General features: G+C 37.7%; 1 protein-coding gene across 1 annotated transcript; it reads right to left on the bottom strand.

The window, feature by feature from the left end:
* Positions 1-514: 514 nt before the first annotated feature.
* Positions 515-24,286, bottom strand: Cdc50a (cell division cycle 50 P4-ATPase accessory subunit A). Its single transcript, XM_021171303.3, has 7 exons — positions 23,876-24,286; positions 12,039-12,146; positions 8,760-8,867; positions 7,689-7,776; positions 6,648-6,797; positions 5,626-5,835; positions 515-3,063 (listed from the first exon to the last, which is right to left on the bottom strand). Exons 1-7 carry the CDS (start codon positions 24,110-24,112, stop codon positions 2,870-2,872), a joined length of 1,095 nt encoding a protein of 364 aa, XP_021026962.1. The 5' UTR covers positions 24,113-24,286; the 3' UTR covers positions 515-2,869.
* Positions 24,287-25,067: the final 781 nt, after the last annotated feature.

Below are 25,067 nucleotides of genomic sequence, written 5' to 3' on the forward strand. Positions count from 1 at the left end.
TTTATTTATTTATTATATGTAAGTACACTGTAGCTGTCTTCAGACACTCCAGAAGACAGAGTCAGATCTCGTTACAGATGGTTGTGAGCCACCAAGTGGTTGCTGGGATTTGAACTCCGGACCTTCGGAAGAGCAGTCGGGTGCTCTTACCCACTGAGCCATCTCACCAGCCCTCACCTGCTCCTCTCTTATGGAAGGGTTTTATTTACTGCCTGCTTGGCTTCACTGCTATCACTGTCCATTCTACTACACAGAATCCCAACCTTAGTCCCTCTGCCAAGAACTGTTACAGTCTCACTATTTCCTGGTAAGAACCCTCAGTAACATTAGTAAGTCTTGTGATTATGTTGTCAGTGATTAATAAACATAAATATAATTATTTTAACAATGTTTTTTTTTCAAATGTACACATGGACAAGTTAAAACGTGGACTAAGACTGGATAAAACTGAATATTAACCATTAACAAGGACAAATGGGCATTGTTATTTTAGTAAGACACATAAACAGCACAATTAATTTTGTTCACTTTTATTAATACAAAACATCCTAACAGAATAACTTTTAATATAATTAAGGTTACAAATAAACTTTGTCACTATCCAATAAATAACATCCACTTGACAATCAATTCGATTATTCTCTATTAGAACAGTTATTTTTCTCCAGTTTATTTTAAACTGCTTTATGATTTCAATGAAACATCTTAGCTTTTGCTTACTATTCAGTTGGAAAATTTCTTGTGCCAAAATACTTGCAAATGAATACATTTTTCTAAGCCTTCTACTTAAGTCACCTAATGACATCAAATTTTCTTAAATATGAATGTCCCATATTCTTCCTATTTACAACAGGAGTTGGTTTCAAATGACAGGAACCAGGGAAGGACAGGGACCGTCAATGCACTTGTAAAACAGATCAAGCTTCAGTTGTACTTTTTTAAAGATTCTATCTTCTCCAAGCTGTGAAAATGTTAGAGCTCTTCAGTTTCCTTCAGCAGACCCCTCGGTTCCAGTTAGAGACAGATGCAGGCTAGTTAGTAGTCAGTCCTCTTTTACCAGCACTTACTTGGGAAAGACTGGCATCAACATCTCACATCTTATGAAGAATCCCCCAAATAAAGTGAGCATCATATGCAACAGGGACACTTTCAGAATAAGAGCATTCTGAATAACCAACAGAAGAATAGTTTTAGAGAAAGAAGAACTTTCCTCCTGAGAAGTTTTCATATATCCATAAATCAAGTAACCCGTGCAAGTAGTATTTTTATAAGTTAAAAGTCACCATGAATTACAATCTTTTAACAGAATTTCATGTCATACAGAGCTTATTTAAGTGTGGCACATTTCTACTATGAACCATTGAATTTTTTTCTTCTTTTAAGCACATATTAATCTAAACTGATATATTAACCAGACCGATTGATTTAAAATACATCCAAAGGAAATCATTACAAGGTCTGAAAACACAAGCATTCTACTACATAAATATGAGTTACTTTAGTTCAAAACAAGTAATTTCAATGCAATGGAGACAACTCTGATTAGTACATACATTTTCATGCATGTGGAAAAATAATTTACATTCGCATCAGGAATAAGTCTCATAGCAAACAAATTACAGCACTTATTCAATAAAGGACTATTAAAATAATTCTAGTTAGAAAATAAAGTAACTTCAATCGATATATTATAATCTTTTTTATCATGTACATACTCCAAATTCCCCAGAATTTAAGTTGGAAATGTATAGAACATCTTTTAAGGTATATCTTAGGAAAAGTAACCAAAATAATACCTTCATTAAAGAGGATGTGTATACATATCCATATTTGTTAGACCTGTATGCAAAAAATTTAATGAAATATGGAAGAAATTAGGATTTCAAATTTTTCTGGAATATTATACTCAGTCACTTACCTGCTAAATAAGAACAGCTTGAGGTATTTCCAAGGCAGAAGCAACCATCTTAACACTACAAACCACAACAATGAAAGTATCCTCCCTTGAACATTTATATCTGGTTTACAGTTGGGGCATAGGAGAGGATTTGCCAAGCAGCTGTCCCATCTCACCTAGGTTCATTCTTCCCTTCTGAAGTGTAAGCTTCCTGGGAAATGGTCACATATAAACATTCGAGTAGCTTGGGACTCCAAATGCAACTTCAGGTAGCATGGGACTTCAGAATGCAACATTTTAGCCAAATGAGAAGAAATCTAGCCAAGACCTACTGACCTCTTTAGATATTAATTTCTATGTTGTACAAGCTAAAGTGTGGAATCAAAGTCATTATCGGAGAATTATAATAGAGAAACTGAACATATGAACCACCTCAACAAGGAGGGACTTTCAGTCTTTACACACGACACATGAAAATGATGAAGTGTTTTATTTATAGTCTTTCTTCAATCTGAACTGTAACCAAATTTTCAAAGGTTAGCAAGTCATTACACTCATACATCTCATAATCCCTTTCATCACACAGCAGGCACACATATACAGCATCATGTCAATATGTTATCAACACAGCATCAACAGTTTAAGCAGTAGACGCATTTCATATGAAAGAGGCTCTATGCATCACATGGCCTGTCCCAATAAAAAGCAGACATTAGAATGTCATTTTAGCAGTTACAATATTGATATAATCAATATGGCTAATTTTTACATCCATCATATATTTTCATAAGTCATCCATATGTAAGAAGCAAAGAACAAAGGCTGTTTGGGGTTTTTGTTGTTGTTTTTTTTTTTTTAAAGTTATGTGCCAACTTCAAAATGACATACTAACCAGACATCAGCATTCAAAAGCTAGGTTGAACAGGACTGGCCTTGATGCACATGCAGTAGATTTGGTTTCAGAATATAAAATTAAATGGTGATGTCAGCAGTGTTACTACTGTTTCTATATTTATGATTAATTACTAGCAGTACAACTCCCAGAAGGAAAGAGATGGATCCAATAGTGATGTAAGCAATTCCCAAAAATGGATTCTTTCCTCCCATCCATGAAATAGTGCTCAAGATCATCCGTTTCCGTCCATCAAAAGAATGCACAGGGTAATCTGACGAGGGTATAGGAAGACTTTCTGTCTGTGCTTAGTTGGTGTTTAAAACACAAGTTTTAAAGTTAACATTTAAGTTAATTACTTATGTGTTTATAGAATTCTGATACATGGGTATCTTGCTTGTATTTATGAATCATGATAGATAGAAAGACAGACAGACAGACAATGATAGAACAAACTATATTTTGTTATGTTTTCAAAACAAGGTCTTACATGTCCTGGAACCAACTATGTAGACAAGGCTGGCCTTTAAGTCATAAAAGGTTGGCCTGCCTCTGCCTCCCAAGTGCTGGGATGTGCCACTAATGCACTGTAAAAAAACAAACAAACAAAAAACAAAACAAAAACAAACAAACAAAAACCCTATTTTTAAAAACTACCTGAGGATTTTTTTTCTCTCTATAGTCATATAACGGAACCAAAGACAAGACTCTCTACCCCACACATTCCCAGAGCTGATGCAGTGAAAAAATAATGATGCTAGTAAATGCAGACTGTCTTAACAACACGGCAACATTCAGTTCTATATAGAGCTTGGGTAGTCTTAGTCTTATTTCCAAAGAAGGTATAAAGGCTTCAAGGTCATATACATAGAAACATGCAACACCAATGATGGCCCCCCCCCCCCCCACACACACACACACACGCGCGCGCGATGGCAACAGACAAGAAGAAAGCAGAAAAGAATCACAAGTCTTAAGCTCAAAGAACATGTTTAAACCATAGCTCCAGGGCAGAGAGTACTCTAGGTAGGGGGCCACAAAGCATGATGCCCAAGTTTCAGCTGATTCATTTGGAGCAATAACAACTTACGCTCAAGGAATTGACAGCTTAGTGCACAACTCAAAACTGACTAATAAGGAGATACAAGAGAGGACAAAGTAGTGTTGGGTGAACTATTACAAGGTCCATTCTAGGATGCTGAAAAGAATAGAGAAATCAAAACTAAAACTAAAATCTGAAGTGAAACTCCTCAAAGGGGCCACAGTCGGGAGGTGTGGCAGTCTCTGCTCTAATTATTGAAATCAATCTTTTTTTTTTTTTGGTTTTTCGAGACAGGGTTTCTCTGTGTAGCCCTGGCTGACCTGAAACTCACTCTGTAGACCAGGCTGGCCTCGAACTCAGAAATCCGCCTGCCTCTCTCTGCCTCTGCCTCCCGAGTGGTGGGATTAAAGGTGTGCACCATCACCGGAGGCAAAAATCAGTGCTACTTAATCTAACTCTCCAAGGACCAGACACAGTATCAAATCAACATTGTCCCTCCTTTCTCTTCTTCCTCTAAAAATCCGGGTTTCTGTTTTAACTCCATTCAACTCAGCCCTTAATTCCCTCCTTATCTTGTACCTTTTACAGGTGGCTCCCAACATTTTGCAAGCCTCTGTATTGCTGAACTGTCCATCTTTTTAGATATCCTACATTCTTCCTGAAAGTGCTTAGTCCTTGGGACCCTACTGCAGATGCCCTGCCATCTACAGAATCTCCAGTGCTGCAGACTTTCCTCCTCCACATTCTCTATTAGGCTGCACACTGGCACACACCAGTACACCGTGCTAGATCTTTTTAGGTGCTAATTAGAGTGCTGCCTTATATTCTGGCTACCCTCTCAAAATAGTGGGTCTTTCCAGCAGCACATAAAATGAGTCTGTGTATCTAAAACTGCTCCTAAATGGATATAGTTTCAAAGCCATTGTTGCTTTCAGTCAGGCACTATTTGGTCATTTTCAGTTGTATAAACAAGAGTCCAAGAACCAAAGGTAATCTTTATTTTGAAAATTGGCCTATTAACTCTTTACTGTGCAACTTAAACTAGGAAAAAAAAAACACAACAACCTCCAAAAGAAAAAATAAAACAAAACAAATAAAACAAAACTATCTAGGCTAGGTGTGGTTGTACACACCTGAGGCAGAGGAAGGCAAATCTGAGTTTAAGGTCAGCCCATTTTCATAGATAGAGACAATTCCAGGCCATCCAGGGCTACATAATGAGACTTGGTCTCAAACAAACAAACAAAAATGTACTTATGATTTTAGATAATAAAGAGTACAATGATCCAACACACATTTAAAATGCTAATATTTGGAAATCTTTATGTTCACAGGTTATATATAAATGATGGGCAAAATACTTTAAAACGCTTAACTTTGTTATGGGATAAAAAGAACTGCCCAGCATTTCCTTCTTGTAAAAGACTGCTTCTGGGCCAGAGAGATGTCCCAGGGGGTAAAGGCACTTGCGGTGCAAGCCTGATGACCTGAGTTCCATTCCTAAAACCCATGTAAAAAGGTGACAGGAGAAAATCAAGTTCTCTCTCTATGGTGTCCTCTTACTACACATGTACCTTGGCACATGTGCATACACCATACATAAATACATAATAATAATAATGATAAAGATCTTTGAAATTAAAAAAATAAGGCTTGATATCTATGCAGAAATGGAAGCATGAGACCCTACATGAATCTAGAGCACAAAGTAACATGTCACATAACAGACATAAGGATTTCATGAAACTCTTTTCAAACTCTATGTGTACACATAAGCAAAAAATAAAAGGATACTGTATGTGATGTTCAAATAGTACTGTCCAGCTGGTAATGTTGGGTGTAAATCATCTCTCCGCTCTATGAGACGATACAACTTACGAAAAGTAGGTAATGCTGCAGTACGCATCCAAACTATAAAGTCTTCATTTATGAATCCATTATTACTTTCATCATCAGGGTCTAGCTCATATACTGCCTTATGCCAGTTTACTGGCTTTATTGTATCTTGATAAGTTGGGGAGGGAGAGAGACAGAAAATCAAAATATTCAATTTTATAAACAGTTTCAGTGAAAATTTACAGTACTAAAAGAAAAAAGAAAAGAAAAGAAGCACAAAACAATCTGAATATTTCCTTATATTCAAAGGTATAAATATATTCATATTCTAAGCATATGTTAAAAAATCTAAAGAGAAAGCAACTCTTTAACAAACAGTAAAAAGATAGCTAGTATCTCCAGAGACTATGAAAGGGTCCCGAGGAAGGGAGATTACGGCATGTAAACTCACAGCATTAAGCAATCTATGAGCCAATGAGACGGCGGCTCCGCAGGTCATTACTATAGCCCTTGCCACAAAGCCTGAGGAACTGAGTTCAACCCCAGAACCCATGTGGTGAAAGAAAAGTACAGATTCCCACAAATCGTTCTCTGACTTCCACTTATGCACTATGATGTGTATGTGTACACAAAATAAACAAATAAATGTGAAAATAAATTTTAAAAAGAAATATCATATTATGAAACTAAAGCAGTGGAGAAACAAAACTATATGTGGATTATAAATAGGAGTTTGTTAAAACAAACTCTGAGGTAGTTTGTAAGGATTACAGCTGAAAATACCAGAGAAATTCAAATAATTAAAAGAACACATTTTCATTATAATTTTAGTACATTTTAACACTTACATAACTTGGTGTAATGTTGAGAAAGAACATGCTGTTCTTTAAAAAAAAAATTAAGACTCTTAAGACAAAATCTAGGTTACCTTACTAAGCCTACTAGCTTTTAGACAAGAAGGGATATTGATCATATTTTACCTTTAAACTTTTCTTCGAGGCTCTCTCTTCCAGGTGGATTTCTGAATTTCACATTTTTATCTGTCCACCAAGCAATACCTTTCTTCTTCAAAGGAATTCGAATAGGCTTGGGATCAGATTCATTGGCAACCAGAAACAATTCTAACGTATCTAAGCACAAGAAATGGAAGATATTACTAACATTCACTAAAAATCCATAGCATCTGACTTACTCTATAAGAAATGAGAATATGGAATTTGTTCTAAAAGTAGCTGACAGAAGGCATAGGGTTAACAGGTACTCTTTATTCAGATGTGAATTGACGTTTACAATTTTAGAATTCTGGATGCATCGATGGACTTGCCTTCATTCACTACACATCCGTCACTTTCCTGACTGACTAGTTGACGTGTGAGAAGACCATGAAAGTGAATACTAATGCAGACACAGCTGGAAGGGCACCTCTTATCCTCCGTTGGCTACTGCTGCATTCCTAACAGCTCCTGCTGATCCATTTCTCTGTAGCTGGTACTCAGCTCTTGAAACACAGCTGGTACAATGAACAAGTCCTTTTGAATGTGTTATACACAGAAATCAGGGACTTGATGTAAAAACACAAAATATTTCAGTAATGCCAATATGTTTAAATGACATTGGTTTTGGTGCTCTGGATTAAATAAATTATTCAAGTTAATTTTACTTTTTCCTTTGGGGACTTTTAATATAAGTACAAGAAAATTTGAAATTGTATTTGTGGTTCAAACTGTTTATCTATCAGACAATGCATACCTAAATGATCAACTGTAATTCCCCTTTAATGGCATAAATCAGCAAAAGTGACTCTGTGGCTTTTACTTTCTTGTAAGAAATTGGGAAGAGATAGAAATCCATTCTCATAAAAGAATGCTCAAAAGGAAACGCCAGGGCATTAAGACCCTATCCTATCTGAGTAGTTATCTTGAAGGGGATGTCATAATCCCACTCACAGTACTGACTATTCCCTAGTGCCCTGACTGCAGTTGCCGACTCATCATCTGCATGCATCTTTATGGCGAGCATACCATTAAACATGCTGTTGGCAATAGCTCCACATGGAGCGATTGGTCTGTCTTCACTTCTTCGATAAGGTTCACATTCCTTACTTGGATTCTAGTTTTCAAAAGGAAAAGGAGAAAGAAATTACCATCTAGATCTCTGGAAAAATAATGAGCTAGTCCTAATTACTAATTAGAAATTCTAGCCTTGTATTTTCCTCACTTAGAAAGTATATGATGAGTCTGTAAGGAAACTAAGCTCTAAACACTACATTTAAATACTCAAAATATTCTTTAATATTACAGTACTTTTTAAATAAAATGTTTGTTTACCTGTACATAGCTATATATCACTTATCAATTTACTATTTTTCAAAGTGCTGTGATTACAGGTATGCATCACCACGTCTGGCTGTCTATAGTGTATTGTAAGAGATACAAAGGGTCTAAGAAATGAGAAACTACTCCAGTCTTCAAATGTTTGCCCTATTGACAAGATGACATAAAGTACTTATGTACTAAACACTACTATGGAAAGCTGAACAGTCAGGAAATTAGGATACCATCCGTGGATTCCCGAATAGAGCCTGAGAAAGGGAGCTTGTTACACATAACCTATAGCTCTACTCTTACAAACACATAGAGTAGACTTGAGAATCCTGAAAGCTTTACATTTTTGCCGCTTAGTGTTCCCACAGTGAAAAGTGTAAAAAACAGGACAGTTATTCAGCTTTGAAGCACAATCCCAGAAATTAAAAACAGTTCATCTGCATATCCCTACCTAGCGTAAGAATAATGAACAGACCCCATAAGAACACACTTACACATCTAAAATACTAGACTCAGCAAAATCCCATTACAAAGAAGTAAAGCCAAACTCCCAAGAAATAAACAGGCAGGAGTGGAATTGAGAAGCTATTTTGTGGGCATTCAAGAAAAAGCATTTTAAATAAAAATTTCTGTTAAAACTAGAAATGACAAGTAATTCTTGAATCTCCTCTAAGATTATTAAGTCCTTATTAACATTTCTGAATGACTGTTGACAACATGTTCTCACTTCACAGATACCACCTATCTGTATTTCATCATTCTACTTACAAGCAAAGCACTAGGGTCTCCATTTAACTGGCTATCATCTCGAGACTTCACATAGCGACGATGATTTTGATAGAAATTAGACAGTCCATAATACATAAACACATTGCCCTAGAGAAAACAGAAAGGGGAAACTTTTTAACATAAAAGTTAATATTTGTTTTATATGTATGTAAAATGTAAGCAATTCATACTTTACTGGTTTACAATTTGTGATAAACAGGTACTGAGGTTAAGTAGCAACTAAAATTGTACAATTAATTATAAACCAACTCATAGTAGAGCAACTATACTCTAGTTCTTAAATTCTCAGGTAAGTTTTAAAAGAAGGGGAAAATACTACCACCTACAAATCAGGTATTGACTAAGTCCAAAGCACACTCTATTAACTGGCTTAGCAAAGCTGTTTACCAAGTACTTAATAAGCACTAGGAGTACAGCTTAGTAATAGTGTTCGCCTGGCATGAGCATGTGTAAAGCCCTGAATTCAATCCCCAACACCACAAAACATAAGCAAGCAAACAAAAACTAAAGTGTGCAACTGTAAATAAAGTTCAACTATTTTAAACTTCTCAACTATCCACCAAGTACTGCGTGCAGTCTGGAAGAGATGGCTCACTGGTGAAGAGACTCTAGTGTGAGCATGAGAGCCTCTGTGTGGATCCCAGCACCATCATGCAGCAGTCATCTATAAACCCAGCAATGAAGGGTGGCCAGGGAGGAGCCAGGCAGGAACTTTCTGGCTAGCTAGTCTAGCTTAAATGAGAAGCTCCAAGGTCAGGGAAAGACTGGTCTCATGAAATAAGGAGACAAAGGAAGACACACACATCTCATACTACACACACACACACACACACACACACACACACACACACCAATATTTTCATTAAAAAATAATATTAAAAAATAATAATGTTGAAAAATATTAGTGTGCTCTGAGCTACAATATAAAGTTTTACTAATTCAAATTGGTTTTCATCCAATTAGCATCTACCTTTCAGAAGAATGATTAAACTTTTGATTTATTATCCAAATAAGTTATAAATGGAATGAGAATACACAAATTCAGAGGATGTTATATATACTACTCTTTCCTATTTATTAAAATTTATGTTAGTGTACCAAATATTTCATAATGATTTACACATATATTTTACTTTACTCATGACACTTCCTCCTGTCTTGCATTGGTTCCTTCTGCCCTCCAAATAGTCCCCAGGATACTACAGACTATTAGCAATTAGTAAATTAGTAGTTATGAAAATACACTGTTATATTTTATAATAATAATCAAGAATGGTACTTTAATGGAGGTAACTTCAAAATATCTTGGAAAAAAGTAATAAACATAAACTGAATTAACCACAAGGTGCTAAGAAACCAAATAACTAAAACGGTTACAGGTTAAAAAACTGTTATTTTCTGCTTTCTGATTAAAGCTTCTACTTTTATATTCATATCTTCAATTAAAAGAAATTCTCTACACACAGAAGTGATGTATTTGACTTGCTACCTCGTAGACATTTAAAGACTGGATACTGACGTGCTCTGGTAGCAGAAGCTTGTGATCCCAGCACTTTGGAGGCAGGTGAAGGATCATTAGTTCCAAGCCAACCTGAGCTACACTGCAAGGTCTAAGGTCAACCTAGAATACCTGACATCATGCATCAAACTGTAAATAAATGAATGAAAATACTGATTGTTAAATAGCAAACAAAAACCTTTTCCATTCTATATAAAAGGTGTTAAAATGGAAATCTTTGGGTGAATTGTATCAAATTGTATGACAAAAACATAATAAATATATTTAGGAAAAAAAAGAATAGCATCTTAAGAACAATAATAGTAAATTCAATCTGTAAACTGAAAAAGAGATACTCTCTATCAATTCTGATTCAAAATTAACTTTTAAGTTCCCTGAAATGGTTTTAGTCCAATTCAAAAATCTGTGAAGAAACAAACATACAAAGACAAAATGGCCACTTTAAACAGGAGATCTAAAGTGGGGGGCTTCGTTTGCTTGTTTGCTTGTGTGTTTGCTTGAAGACAGGGTTTCTTTGTGTAACAGCCCTGGCTGTCCTGGAACTTTGTAAACTAGGTTGGCTCCAAACTCAGAGATCTACCTATCTCTGTCTCCCAAATTAAATGTTTTGAATAGGGAGGAGATAACGGAACCTCTAACTTGTTCAAACCCTCTCATTTCAATTCTGCACAGAACCAAAACTGACTGCATCTTTATAGTATGCCCATCACTGCACTTCTCAGTCTTCTCCAAGTCAGTTTTTATATCCTAGTCCCAAAGAAACCTTTACCTTAGTGTAAGAGCATCTATAACCACTAGATGGCTTCCATCCACCAGAAACTACTAAAGTTATCACTACATATAGAAAATCTGAATGAGGACACTCAAACCTTGGTATGTATTGTGACAGCTTTGTTTTCTGAAGAATGTTGTTAGGTTCTTTTGTTATTTTTTGGTTTTCTGTAGGCTTGACCTCAAACGCACAGGAATCTGCCTGCCTCTGTCTCCTGGGACTAAAGGCATGCACCACTCCTGAAGAATGTTTTTAAATTCAATTTTCAGGTATAGGGTAAAACAAACTGGTCTCTATCCAAGCCAATTCTGAAATTTTGTTCTTTCCCATATGCTCATTTACCAAAAATAGAGACCAGAATTAATGCCACATAGGTGCGAATGCGCATACCCATACCCATACCCATACACACATGTGCACACAGGGTAGGGCCCAAATACCAAACTATAAAATACCTATAAAGTTTTAATAAGTATTTCATTTTGGGGGTACTGTTTTACACCTCAAAAATAATGCAATTAACTAATGGGATGACCAATGCTGTCTTAAGAAAGGCTTCTTTTATAATTAAAAGTTATTTTAAAAATAAAGAAAAATTTTAAAAGGCTAAGAATTTATACATCTAAAGAGAAATCAATGTGCCAATTAATAATTTTAAAGTACAAACACAAGAAAATTATAAACTTGACCAAAGAATTGATTCCTGCCCTTTAAAATATGGATCATGAATAATGAAAATGCCTTAAATTTTCTCTACAAAATACTAAAAGGTAAATAATTCAAATAAATGTGTTTAATTACCAGATTTAATTAATTTAACGACGCAATACTAAATATATAGAGCAATCTTCAAATGTCTATAGATTCCAATAAACTAAGCTGATATGTCAATATAAATTATCAAAAAACCCAGTACTATTATTTTTTTAAACATGCCCTTTCTAACACATTACTTTGAAATACAGACCTCAAATGACTGTTTCAGTGTGAAGTTAATGGTACAAGCACAAGATGTCACATTCGGAGATAAACATTTATTGCAGGGGCTGGAAGGTTCTGTTCCAGTGTAATCAATCTGTAAAAGAAAATGTGGTTAGCAAGCAGTTCCTTTGAGAAAGGAGAAACCTACAACTGCATAACGTGCTATTAAAAAGAAAAATAAGTCAACAAAGCAATATAGACAAAAGCTGCAGCAGTGTACTTTAACAGTGTGAGGCATTAAATAGTAAAGAAGCTCTGCTTTGTTCACTGTTGTTCAAGTCCTCCTTTCTCACCCAAAGAAATAATCGTATGGATAAAATTGTAAAAACAAGACTCAACACTGCATGATGTATAAGATGTAAATGCTTGTGAGATCACAGGGAGAAGGCAGGGAAAGCTCTGTGTTTGGACCCCACCCTTCGTGTTTCTTTCAAGAACCTTCCTCTTCCCACAGTATATGGCGTCTGAAATGAGGATCTATCTTGTGAGAGGCAGAGAAAAGGGATCTTGGGAGCTCCTGACTTTGAAGCAAGAAGTGTTTAGCTTAAGGAACTACTCTGTATCTAGAGTAAAGCCAATTCCTAGGGAATATGCTTTGAACCTGTGGTATCTGATGCTAACCCTGTCAGAACTCAATTGTACAATACCAGCTAAAGTCTCAAGTCCTGCTGTGGCACCTCAAATTTGTTTTTTTCCCATTATAAATAAGAAAAAGAATTAAACACACTTTATTTTTTAGAGAATTTTAGTAAAGCTGTTTGTGGATGCACAGGCTGTCCTGTTGTTACAGAGTGGACAGTAAGTGCCTCTTCAAAAGTGCCCATGTGTTGGGATCTTGCTCCTAGCTGGTGATGCTATTTTGTGATGTGGTGGAAATTGAGACGTGAACCTGGATAGAAGCACGTTTCTGGGACATAAGGTCCTTGTTAGCATCTTATCACTGCAAATCTCTCACTGCTTCCTGCTCACCATGTGAGTACCTTCTGATACATGTTTCTGCTACCATGATGCTGTCTCATTTCAGACACAGAAAAAAGCAAGCTATGAGCTGAATGTCTGGAGCTGTAAACCAACATGAATAAATATTTTCTTCCTTGAGTTTTTTTGGTCAGGTAATTCTCCACAATCAACATTTCCCCCCAAAGTGGTCTATTACACCAATACATGAACATTGACATTATCATCAGGTTCACTCTTGGTTGAAAATTATATAGGTTTAAACAATATATAATCTATCATTTTTAAAATTTATTTATTTATTTATTTTTAGAATTTTCTTTCTCTCTCTCTCTCTTTTTTTTTGGGGGGGGGGGGATGGAGGGAGTGTTTTTCAAGACAGGGTTTCTCTGTGTAGCCCTGGCTGTCCTGGAACTCACTCTGTAGACTAGGCTGGCCTCGAGAACCCAAAAATTCACCTGCCTCTGCCTCCCAAGTGCCGGGATTAAAGGTGTGTGCCACCACTGCCCAGCCATAACCTACCATTACAATATAAAATACCTTAACTGGTCTAAAAAAATCCTTTGTCTTTGTTTTACCTATTCATTTTCTGTATTAAATCACAGTAAGCACTGACCTTTCCACTGTCCTTATAGTTTTGTCTTTCATGCTGGTTTACGTCACTTGGTAACTTACACTTCAGTTTCTTCGGACTCTTTTCAGACTTTGATGTCCTACAGTTTATCTATTAACCTACTAAAAGACAAGACCAAACGGATCTTGAACCCACAAAGATCCTCTGTTAACTAGTAGAACTTTGCTTTAATTTCTTCTTTTCACTGCAAATATCACCAATAAGCAAGGCATGTAACAAAAATTAAACGATGACAGGAAAGCACACATGAATTTCATTGGACCTGTGTGCTACAACTCTGTACAAAGCCTGTTTGTACATATCGTTCCACTTACAAACCAAATTTATGTCAAAATAAACCACAAAGAAAACTGCATTTTTAATTTCACATTTCTTTCTCTTAAGACTTATCTAAAAAATATAAAGAGAAACTTCTCAAATCATGTTCTTTAATGTGGTCACCACTTGTGCAAAGAGTCAGGCTTCACTAGACAAAAATAATTTGATGGAACTGGAAATCAAAGAATATAATATCAGTATAATAAAACGCAACCTTTTATTAGGATAATTACTATCAAGTAATACTTAAAGTAGATAGCTATAATACATTCATCATGAACTGTTGATTATAACTTTTAAAATGCATTAAAAGTTACATCTTTTAACTTTGGGTAACTCTGAAAAAGTGTTTTTAAAAGTTATTATAATTAACTTTTAAATTTTAGTAGGAGCAAAGTATACTACAAAGTACTAGTTAAAAGTTATTATAATTAACTTTTAAATTTTAATAGGAGCAAAGTATACTACAAAGTACTAGAACCATAAAAGTAATGTATAGTATACTGCCAACAGTTGACAGCTTTCCTTTATACACATTATTTTATCTGATCCTCACCAAAATCCTATTATGCTACCTCCATTACATAAAAAGAACATACTCAGAAATTTTCCCAAGAGCTAGTCTAGAATCCAAGATCTCTGACTCAAGCATGCTCCCTCTGCTAAACCACTTTTTCCAGGAACTGTCAGTCTACTCAGAGGGCAGACTGCATTAATACAAGAAAGCTGTCAAACTGGATAGCAGAGAGACAATCGTTAGCAAAGAACCTGTACTTTTTAGAAGAAATAAGAATCTGAGCAAATCCAGAAAAATAGAAATAGAAAAAGAGGCAGTACTGGAAAATAGATCAAGACAATCAAAACTAACACTTTACATTATGGAGAATTTTCATGATGGAAAGCAAAGAGATAAAGCTAAGAAAGTGCGTGAGCCATAACACCACAGCACATGTCACTGCCTACTGCTATCACATGTGTTCTGTCAGTCACATATGAACTTAATACAAATGACCTTAAAGAACTGGAACTGAAGAGACAGATGGTTCAGCAGTAAAGAGCTCTGGTAGGTTCCAAGCACATACACTAATGGCTCACAACCACTGGTAACTCTCACTCTAGGGAGTCCAAGGCCCTCTTCTGACCTTTGTGGGCACTAGGCAAGTATATAGTAAACAGACATGCATGCAAGCAAAATACCCATACATACAAAATAAAATAAATCATTTTAAAAGTAGAGTAGCCCTGCAAAGTTATTATTTTCCTTATTTTTAACAGGACAACACTTGGTTCATTTCCTTGCACCAAAACCCTTAAGCACCAAACAGAACAAACAACAATAAAACTAGTCCTTAATCAGCTGGATCTGGTGCTATTTTGGGTAGATAATACTGGAAATGACTTACATTATACGGTGTGTACATAAGCATCTAAATGTGGAATTGCTGCAGAGTTGGGGGGGTGGATATGGAGTGGTCCCCAAACATCTAGAGTGAGAAATAGTTTTTCCCAATCACAAATGTCCTACTTCTACTCTTATGCCTCAGGCAATAATCTACATATTAGGCCAAGCCCAAGTCACTCCTAACAGTTACGTGTCATTTTGTCACTTTATTATAATGATCCCTATTAAAAGCCGTCAAAGAACCTCACAGACTGAGGTCCTTGGCCCCCAGTGTCTTTTCCTCACAATTGCTGCAAAGTTGAAAGGCCACACAGTTCTCACAAAGAAAGAGGTCTCTAAGCTCACACAAATCCCACAGTGTGAAGTCCAGGGCAACTAGACTAGAGCCACACACTAACTCCCCTATCCAAAGTCTCTGTGAGGACCAAGTCAGGTAGTGCAGGCTGCATATAAATAAAGCCCCCAGCACTGCAGTTCAGGACCTCCCCCTTCTACAGAAAACACTTCACTTTGCTCACCTTCTACCCAATCCGCATACGAGTTGATGTGAGACTAATAAATCTCCTAATTGAAGGTCCACGGGTATTCTAGAACCCTCCTTTTCTCCCTCTCCAAAACCTCCAAGTAAGCCCCAAGGAGAGGGGGAGCGAGAGACATATGATCTAGTTGGTCCAGTGGGTTTCTATAAACTAAGATAACAGAATGGAGAAGAATTAAGAGTTTTACTCTTCTCTCACTTAATCACTGTAAACAACCTATTTTCCTTCATCAGTTTCAGTTCATTAATTTCTTTTACAGCATCAGGTTTATGGACCTTTTATGTCTAAGGAATGTCTTAGCTATGCAAAACTGTTTAATGGCTTCCCATCACACTGCCTGTAGTCCTAATACTGGCCCATGTAATGTACAGCCTAACTGTACTGCTTTGACCTGTATTTGTTCCTTCTCACACTGCCACATGGCTTCTTTTTTGTTCCTCTTTCTCTTAAGCACACTCCTTCCTTTCCCTTTCTACTTCTGCATGGAGTAGGCTTCCCTGGCATATTCACACCATTATTTAGGGCTCCCCAACACATGCCATTTTGTGGCAAGACATTATAATAAAAACCATCCTTATATTATAAGAAACTGAAACTTCTGTCACAGTCAGAGTTAATAAATACCTTAAGGTCATTTGTGACAGCTATCCTACTGTGTCCTCAGCCTGTTTGTTTAACCTGCTTTTAAGAGAACAAAGTAGCAGTCAACTTGCCTGAGATTTCCCATGTAATCAACTTTTACTACAGTCTAAGCTGATGGATAGCTGTAATCTCAATATATGCACTTTTTCATGGCCCTGACCTAGAACAATGCAAGTATATAATTTGCTGAAAGCGGCAAACGTGGAGAGTAAAAGCAATCTTCTAAAATGAATATCCACCATAAATATTGAACACAACTCTTAGATACTGCTTGATAAACAATGATATTTGTAGTACTGTTTGTCATCTGGGTCAGTTGGGAGTCTTTTGATATCAGTGACTCAATGCCCTTGTAAACCTCTTAAAATTTTTTGTTAAGTATCTGATTACTTTCTGTGCTTTTCAACAGAAACAGGGGGAAGCCCTTAGTTAGGAACAGATATACACAGACAGACTCACAGTCCTACAACAGACAGATACTCAGGACAGACACAGATACCAGCACAGGAGCAGATTCACAAGACAGCCTGCCAGCAGGCACGGATCCACACACGTGCATTTTTGTTTCTCTAAAAAAGACACCAGAAACATGAAGTAAAGAACTCAAATCTGGATTTGCTCTCGGTTAAATGACTCCAAACAGAAGTTCTTTTATTTCTTTCCTTAATGCAACACCAATGCCTTATTGGTAACTCAGAGTTAATCACTAATGTGTTTTAGCCATGCACTATTTAAATCTATAAGACATCCTTAAGCCCTTCATTTATCCCCTGAGCATTTTCTAGCATCTAACACACTTCAGAACAAATTAAGAAGCAAATTAATGATCAATAAGAATGGATAACAGTGGGCCAGAGAAATGGCTGAATGCTTCAAAGTACCTATTGCTCTTAAAAAGGACCATGGTTTGACTCTCAGCACCCAAATGGTGGCTTACAACCATCTGTAACTCCAATACTCTCTTCTGATGGCAGGCATCAGGCATGCATGTGGTACACAGAAATATATATCACAGGGTGGGAGGGCAAAATACATCGGGTTGACAAGTGGGAGAGTTGTGGCCATTAGTTTTAATCATCATCTTGTAGTCTAGAACCATCTGGGAAAGGGATCTCAATGAGTGGTTGTCTAGACTGGGTTGTCTGTGGAGAAATGTCTTGAACAGGTTCACTGAGGCAGAAAGCTCTAGACTAAAGGTTAAAGCATCAATCCCTGTGTTTAGATCCTGGATTGTATATAAAAAGAAAAAAGCAGATGAATACAAACATGGATGAGTTCATTTCTCTCTGTTCTTGACTGTGAACATGACTGTTTCAAGTTCCTGCCACTTTGACTCACTCCCCCCTGCAATATGGACTGAAACATGGAAGTGAGCTAGACTAACCCCCCCCCCTCCCCACCCCACTCCACTAATTTCCCTTTGACAAGGTGTTTTATTACCATGGGAAACAGAACTAGGACAGATGCTCTACCACACCCAGCCAACGTTTATCTTTCTTTGAACTACTCAGGCACATTCTGCATGTGCCACTCACATAGCGATGCTTAGTTTTCCTGTGATATTTCTTTTCTGTTTCTCCCCTACCTAGTTGTTTTGTTTTGTTCTTGGGGTTGGGGGTGAGGGTGGGATGGGGGTGTAGACAGCCCAGGATGGTCTCAAATCTCTATGTAGCTAAGATTGGCCTTAAACTCCTGGATCTTTCTGGCACCCACCTCCTAAGTCATAGGACATAATAGATCTCTATGCCTGGCTAATGTGTTCTTGTCTTCCAGAGCTGGGGATCGAACCCAGGGCTAGGGAAGTACTCTGTCACTGAGTGACATCTGCATCTCCAACTACATTAAGTCATCCTACTTCCCTGAAAGGAATGTCTTTTACGAAAAAAATTAAGAAAAACAGTCCTGTCATCAAACTTTTTAAATAATTTCCTATGTCCAAAGAGGTTCTTTGAATATGGAAAATGCCCAAAACTAATCAAAAATCCTTGATAAACAGAACTCAATGTATGCGTTTTCACTATCAAATAACCACTACATCCTTTGTCAGCTGAAACCCAAGGGGAGCCTGACCTAATAAAATCTGCCACACAGAAGTAAACACTCACTAGTTTTCAAAAGACCAAGTTTACTAGGGAATAATCGTTCTAAATGTCAAAGGAAAAGAGGCTGCCAAGAAGAAGTAAGACCACAAATCCCCTATTTTGAAAATTAGCATGTTTTTATGTCAAAAGTATATCAGGCATAGTTCAGAATACAGTAAGCATAAGCTCTTCTAACTACTTAAATCCTAACGACAAAACACCAGAAACAATACGGACAGATTCTAAAACCATAGCCTCCCTATTCCTCAGAAAAATACTGATTTTAATGTGGTGATAAAGAGGAATTTGAAGGACATGCACTCCTGCATTGTATATAAGGAGACCTGGAAACGTCTATTTTTTGGATGTAGATTTATCTGAAAGGAAATCAATATAATACCTAAATAGGTCACATAACAAGATGCTGACTAATAAGATGGTTCACTTTAAGTACTAATCAGATTACATTAGTGGGGACATTTTAAGTACTTTAAGAATTTTCTGAAGTCCTTAGAATGAGTAATTCAACACAACTATTTTGGTAGCACATGCTAAATTTGCCAGCACACTACTTTAAAACTCTAAACCAGGGGGAGAGGGGTAGTTTTGTCTCTATAAAAGGCTAGAAAATAAATATTTTAGACTGCAGAGGCCAAAAAGGACTTTTAGTCCTTTTAAGAAAAGAGGGTTTGCACCTTTCTTGGCTGATGAAATTCAGGATATAATCACAATAGTTATATATAATTTCTTGGTAGCAACATAGCTCCACTTATGAGAAGAACTGAGTTCTTTGAGGGATATACCCTATAAAATTGGTATTCAAGTTAGTGTTTCCTTTAACCAAACTACAAATGCTCATCTGGAAAACTAGTCTCAACTCCTGTCCCCACCTCCCCCAGAAAACAAAAACAAACAAACAAAAAAACACCACTACTCAGGCAGGGACTTACAGGAAACAAAAGCCCTATTATGCAAAGCTCTTGCCAAAGGTTCCCTGTTAAGTTATTGCAATACATTTGAGCATTAAAAATCATTACATCTCTTAGCATAAAATGCCTCCTTTTTAACAATCATTTTTTTAAAAAACCAAACCCTTAATGTAAATGAAGAAAATACCTAATAAAAAATTGGAAAAAGAAAAAAAACCAAACCCTTATCCTTTTATGAATCTATGCTGACATTTACATAAAAACAAAGGTTACTGAATGCAGATCAAAGATTTAATCTCCTTCAAGAACCTTACAATCTAAGGATTCAAACTAGAAAGGAGGAAAAACATACACAGCAAATTTTTATCAGAAACAGGAAATAATCCGGACAAATAACTGAGCATAGAAAATTAAACAGTTTTGTTTTTTGTTTTTTGTTTTTTTTAAACGGAAAGCTGGGAGTTGAGCAAAGAGGGGGGTAGTCCACTAACACCAACATGTTAGCAATATGAACTTAAATGCCTAGGCTCTAGGTATTACTGTATTTACCGTTTATCTTAAATGTTGTTTTTAAAAAGTACACCCAAATTTGAGTCTAACCATTGATTAATTTTCTTTTACTGTTTTTGGATACTAGGTCTATGCACTGAATTACTACAATCAAGCAATCTGCTACCTCAAGTCTCCCTAAAGTATCTGGGGCTATAGGTACCAGACACCTGACCCAGCTCTCTAAGCATTTTGTTTGGTTGGTTTTTTTTTTTTTGTTTTTCCAGACAGGGTTTCTCTGTGTATCCTGGCTATCCTGGAACTTACTCTGTAGACCAGATTTCTGGCCTTGAACTCAGAAATCTGCCTGCCTCTGCCTCTCTGCCTCTGCCTCCCAATTGCTGGGATTAAAGGCATGCGCCACCACTGCCCGGCTCGAAGCCTTAACTTACAATTATATCACTTCATACTGATAATGCTTTTACAGAAGTTACAAAGGTGGTACTTTCAAGTTAGCTGTATATTTTGGCCTAGCCAAGAGCCTTAGAGGAGTCATTCATTGCCTTGTGGTGGGAACATGCTTGATTCTTAATTGTTGCCAAATTAAAAGAAATATTCAGTCTTTGCTGCAAATAATAAAGACATTATACAAGTCTTCAATAAATAAGTTCATAATTGAAATATTTTAATGGTTACTAAAATTATCAGTGGTACTTTTCTAAAAAACTCACTTTACTTAGAAAATCTAAAAACCAACTAAGATTCATAAACTTAACAAGGGAAGGTAATAGGATACTAACTATGAGTCTCCAAACATAAGAGTGGCTTTTCTGGGAAAACGTGAAAAATCTATTAGCTTTACTTTCAATTTCCCAAGGTCTAAGCAAACACTTCATACCAAACATCTTGATGTCTTCTTCCCTAGTAAGCTGAACCATACTGCAAGTGGACTACTGAGTTTTCAAAAAGAAACATGAAGCATGTAAAACAGACAGCGGGAGTCAGTGGGGGGGAGACCTGCTCACTTCCTGTTTACCTTTATTTTATCTCATCTTTATTTATTTATTTATGTGATACAGTATCATTCATTTAGTCCTATTCTAGAACTCACTATGTAGACTAGGCCCAGAGATCCACCTACCTCTGCTTCCCATGTATGTGGGTGGACCAAATGCTTGCTGAGGCTGCAAGGGGACATGGGATGACTTAGAACTGTAGTTAAAGACAGTTGTGAGCCACCATGTAGGTACTAGAAATCAAACCTGGGTACTCTTGCAAAGGCAGCCAGTGCTCTTAGCTGCTGAGCCAGCTCTCCAGCTCCCCCTGTTCACTTTCAATAGCCCTCAAAGGCGGTTAGCCTAAGCTCATAGCTAACAGAAGGTAGAGGACTTAGTGGTACACAGCACTTCCTCGTGGCCCAGAGTTCAATCTCCAGCACACACAGAGAATAAAGAACAAGCATACAAACTTGTATGTCGAAAAAGCTCTCTAGGTTTTTTTTTAATAACTCCAGACCTAATTTGAAATCATTTGCTACATAACCAACACTCAAATTTTAATCATTCTATCTGCATGTGTTGGTGTTAATACAAAATTTCCAGTAACTCCTAATTTTCATTTCCTCTCATTTCAGTTATGGCATTTTGAACATAGCATTATTTTAAATCAAAATTAAGTTGTGAGTCACAGACTTTCAGAAGTGAATGGCATCTTAAGGATCATCCACTCTAAATCTTTAGAGTATTAAGAGCAGCTCACAAAAAAAGGGTCCCATCACCACCTAGTGAGAGCTGGAACTTTCGCTCTAGACCAGCTCTTAACTCCAATGTCCCTCTGAGCAACTACAATATACTCTTAAAATCAGGGGCACACTAAGCACAAGAAATTTCCATTTCACTAATCACTAAGTTTACAGAACCTTACTTTACTTTTCAGAACCCAAACGTTTTAAAGAAAATTATTTTCCAACTGTAGTAAACAGTACTAGTTTTTTTTTTAACAATTTAGTAAATATTCATACACAATCTAAATCATCATTGCCTTCATCTTAATATCAAGTTTAAAGAAGATGGTACAAATGTCTAATGCTTAGGAGGCATCCCATTATCTTTCCTATCATCTCAGTAAGGGCCATAATGTAGTGTGAGAGCTTACACCTTGGAATCAGGACATTAGCACTCCGACAGTCCAGCCATCCCTCAGGCTGGTCCTTAGCTCTCATCTCCTGCTGATGGCTCATAACGCACATCTATTTTGCTTCTAACTGTAAAATCTTAGAAGAAATTCATTATCCTATTTATTTTAGCGATGAAGAAACTAACCTTCAGAGAAAGTAAGTCAATTACCCCCCAAATCTAATTAAAGCTGCAGAGCTCAGGGTTTAGGTATGACAGGGAACAGAAGTGTTTTACATCTGAGAAGTTTTTTAAAAACATTCTGTACGTTTGTATAGTTTTCTCCAGTTGAACATACCTAATCTCAAACTCTGCAATCCAAAATATTCTAAAATCAAAACTTTTCTCCTGGCTAACCTGTTTGGCCCAGAGCTTCATTTACATTTTGGAGCATTTTGGGCTACATTTGAGTACTACCACAAGGCTAAAAACACGAAGATAAAATATATACCAAAAACATACGCTGTGAGCTTGCTCTAGTCAAAACACTGAAAATAAAACTTAATAAAAGATTTTTAAAATACACTCTAGATACTATTCTTACTGTCATTAATACTGAAGCACTGTGCAGTTAAAAATACACACACACACACACACACACACACACACACATATATATATATATATATATATATAAAACCACCTTACTTTAGTAAACTGAACAAAGGCACCAAAACTCCCTACCTAAAATGACTGGGGACGTCCAATTAAATGTAGTATGTATTTTTAAATTATATACACAAAAATATATGTTTACAACAGAAGAAAGCAAGGTTACTCAACATCGCTCTTGCCAGTTCAAACAGATGAAAACTCCCTTAATATGATGGAGGACTTGCGGACGTCCAATACTGTATGCCACACAGTACTCATATCCTGCTATCAACCCATCTTTACTGATGCGGACGGATAAAAATGCAGTGATTACTGCACCAACACAAATCAAAATGTTTCCCTCAGTAGAGTGTTTCTATCACATATAAGTAGGATATTCCAAAAAAAAGTAATGCCAGTGAAATCGTTTATAGCTGTTTCCAACTTATTTCGTGTGGAATCATGAATATGCACATTTTTAAAAAAACAAGCTGGGGGAATTAGGTCCACTGTGGGGCATAACTAGAAATGAATACAGCCTAAAAACAAACCAGAACTGAAGTTTCATGCTTTTAACTATATCGTGGCCAACAACTAAAAATATGTAATTAGCTCAAAATGAAAGTTACCTGTGTGCGCCCTGTATGACTTAATTTCTTCACAGAAGAATCAATACCTTTATTGACTCCGGGTCCTACACCCAACCAATTTGTTAATCTCTGTGTCCCGGAATAATCCCCGCCCAAATAACAACAGTCTGCCCCTGTGAGTTGCCTCAGAGTTAAACACGTAAATCTAACTCTCCTCTTATCTCCTCCTAAAAGACATTCACTCTACCTCTCGGAAACCCACGCAAAGCGCCTCCAAAGAAAGTCTCGTCCACCCGACATTCTAGCTGTATTCATTCCGTTTCCAGCCAGGTAAACCGAGAGCCAAAGGAAGCGAGCCCACAAAACTGCAAACTCAGAAAAGCCGCAGAAGAAGAAACCGAGAAGGCACCAGAGGGCGGGGCCCGCCTGTCACCTTCGGGGAGCCGGGGGATCGCTGCCACGCCCCTCCCTCACCTCGATCTCACGGATGTTGTTGGAGGTGACGAAGATGCCGATGCCGATGGGGATGAAGATGAGGCCGATGATGAAGAAGGTGGGCAGCACCGTGCCGGCCGTGAGGATGGGCTGCCAGGCGGGCAGCCGTTGCTGTTTGAAGGCCGTGTTATCCGGCCTCCGGGTTTTGGCGGCGCCCCCGGGAGGACCCGGGGGCCCGCCGTCCACCTCATCCTTCGCGCTATAGTTCATCGCCATCGGCCCCCGGGCTTCGGCTCGGCCACGTCCAGCTGGGCCGCCCAGGGGACCTGCGTGCCGCCGACCCCGAAAGGAGACGCGCAGTCACCGCTGCCGCTACCGCCTCCGCCACCCGCGCCGCCACCGGGGAGGCGGAAGAGGCGGGACACGCTTCTGCGGCCGGCGGCTGACCGGAAGCGGGCGTCTTCAGGAGACGCCCCAGGGAGGGAGAGAGAGGAAATGGGGAGAAGATTGAGGGACGAGGGGAGGGGAGGGGGAGGAGGATGGAAGGGGGAGGAAAAAGACGGACGCACCCTGATCATCTGCCCTGTGACGACAAAGTGAGGGCTTCAGGCCGGGCGCGCGGCTACGTGAGCGCATGCGCGGCCCGGAGCGACGTCTGCGCACAGGAACGATAGCGTCTTCGCTTCCCCGGGAGGACGCTACTGTTGGCGCACACTTCCTGTTGTGGTTATCATGGAAACTTCTGGAGCCGTCAGGTCGGACTCGGTGACCTGGGCTACCTGTAATTTCGGCGCCGGGTTGACTTTTCTTATGACGCCTACGCCTATTCTGAAGGGAGTTGTAGCGTCCCGGAGTCCACATGTTTAAAAGGATGCAGATCCCTATTGAATTTTAACTCGCCACTCAGTGTGCCTCTATGAATTTAAGTGAGGTAACATGCGACCCATTTGATCTAATAAAATAAAATAATAATAATGCAACCTAGTTTAGCCCCAATCCCTCGCTTGCGATCGATTTTCACTTATTTTTCTGTCTACTTCACATTGGTTTGGGAAGGTTATTGTAAAACATGACAGTGATTCTTTTTTTTTTTAACTTGGTAATCAAAAACCAGAACATAATACCACTTGTTTAAAAAGAGGTATTAGTTTTAACCTGCCAAGGAAATTCTCGTTGAGACTATGTGTAATGCCAGCCCTTTAAAGGTAGAGGCAGAGTAATTGAAATTACA

Source organism: Mus caroli, unplaced genomic scaffold (genome assembly GCF_978045245.1).
Source record: "Mus caroli unplaced genomic scaffold, Mus_caroli_1 scaffold_11, whole genome shotgun sequence".
Lineage (NCBI taxonomy): Eukaryota > Metazoa > Chordata > Mammalia > Rodentia > Muridae > Mus > Mus caroli.

Excerpts from the sequence above, each read along its gene's own strand:
- Cdc50a (XM_021171303.3), bottom strand. The coding sequence starts at position 24,112 with ATGGCGATGAACTATAGCGCGAAGGATGAGGTGGACGGCGGGCCCCCG. Across the intron at positions 8,868-12,038 it reads CACTGAAACAGTCATTTGAG|GGCAATGTGTTTATGTATTA; the intron begins GTCTGTATTTCA and ends TGTTTTCTCTAG. Across the intron at positions 3,064-5,625 it reads CTATTTGAACATCACATACA|ATTACCCTGTGCATTCTTTT; the intron begins GTATCCTTTTAT and ends TACCCTCGTCAG.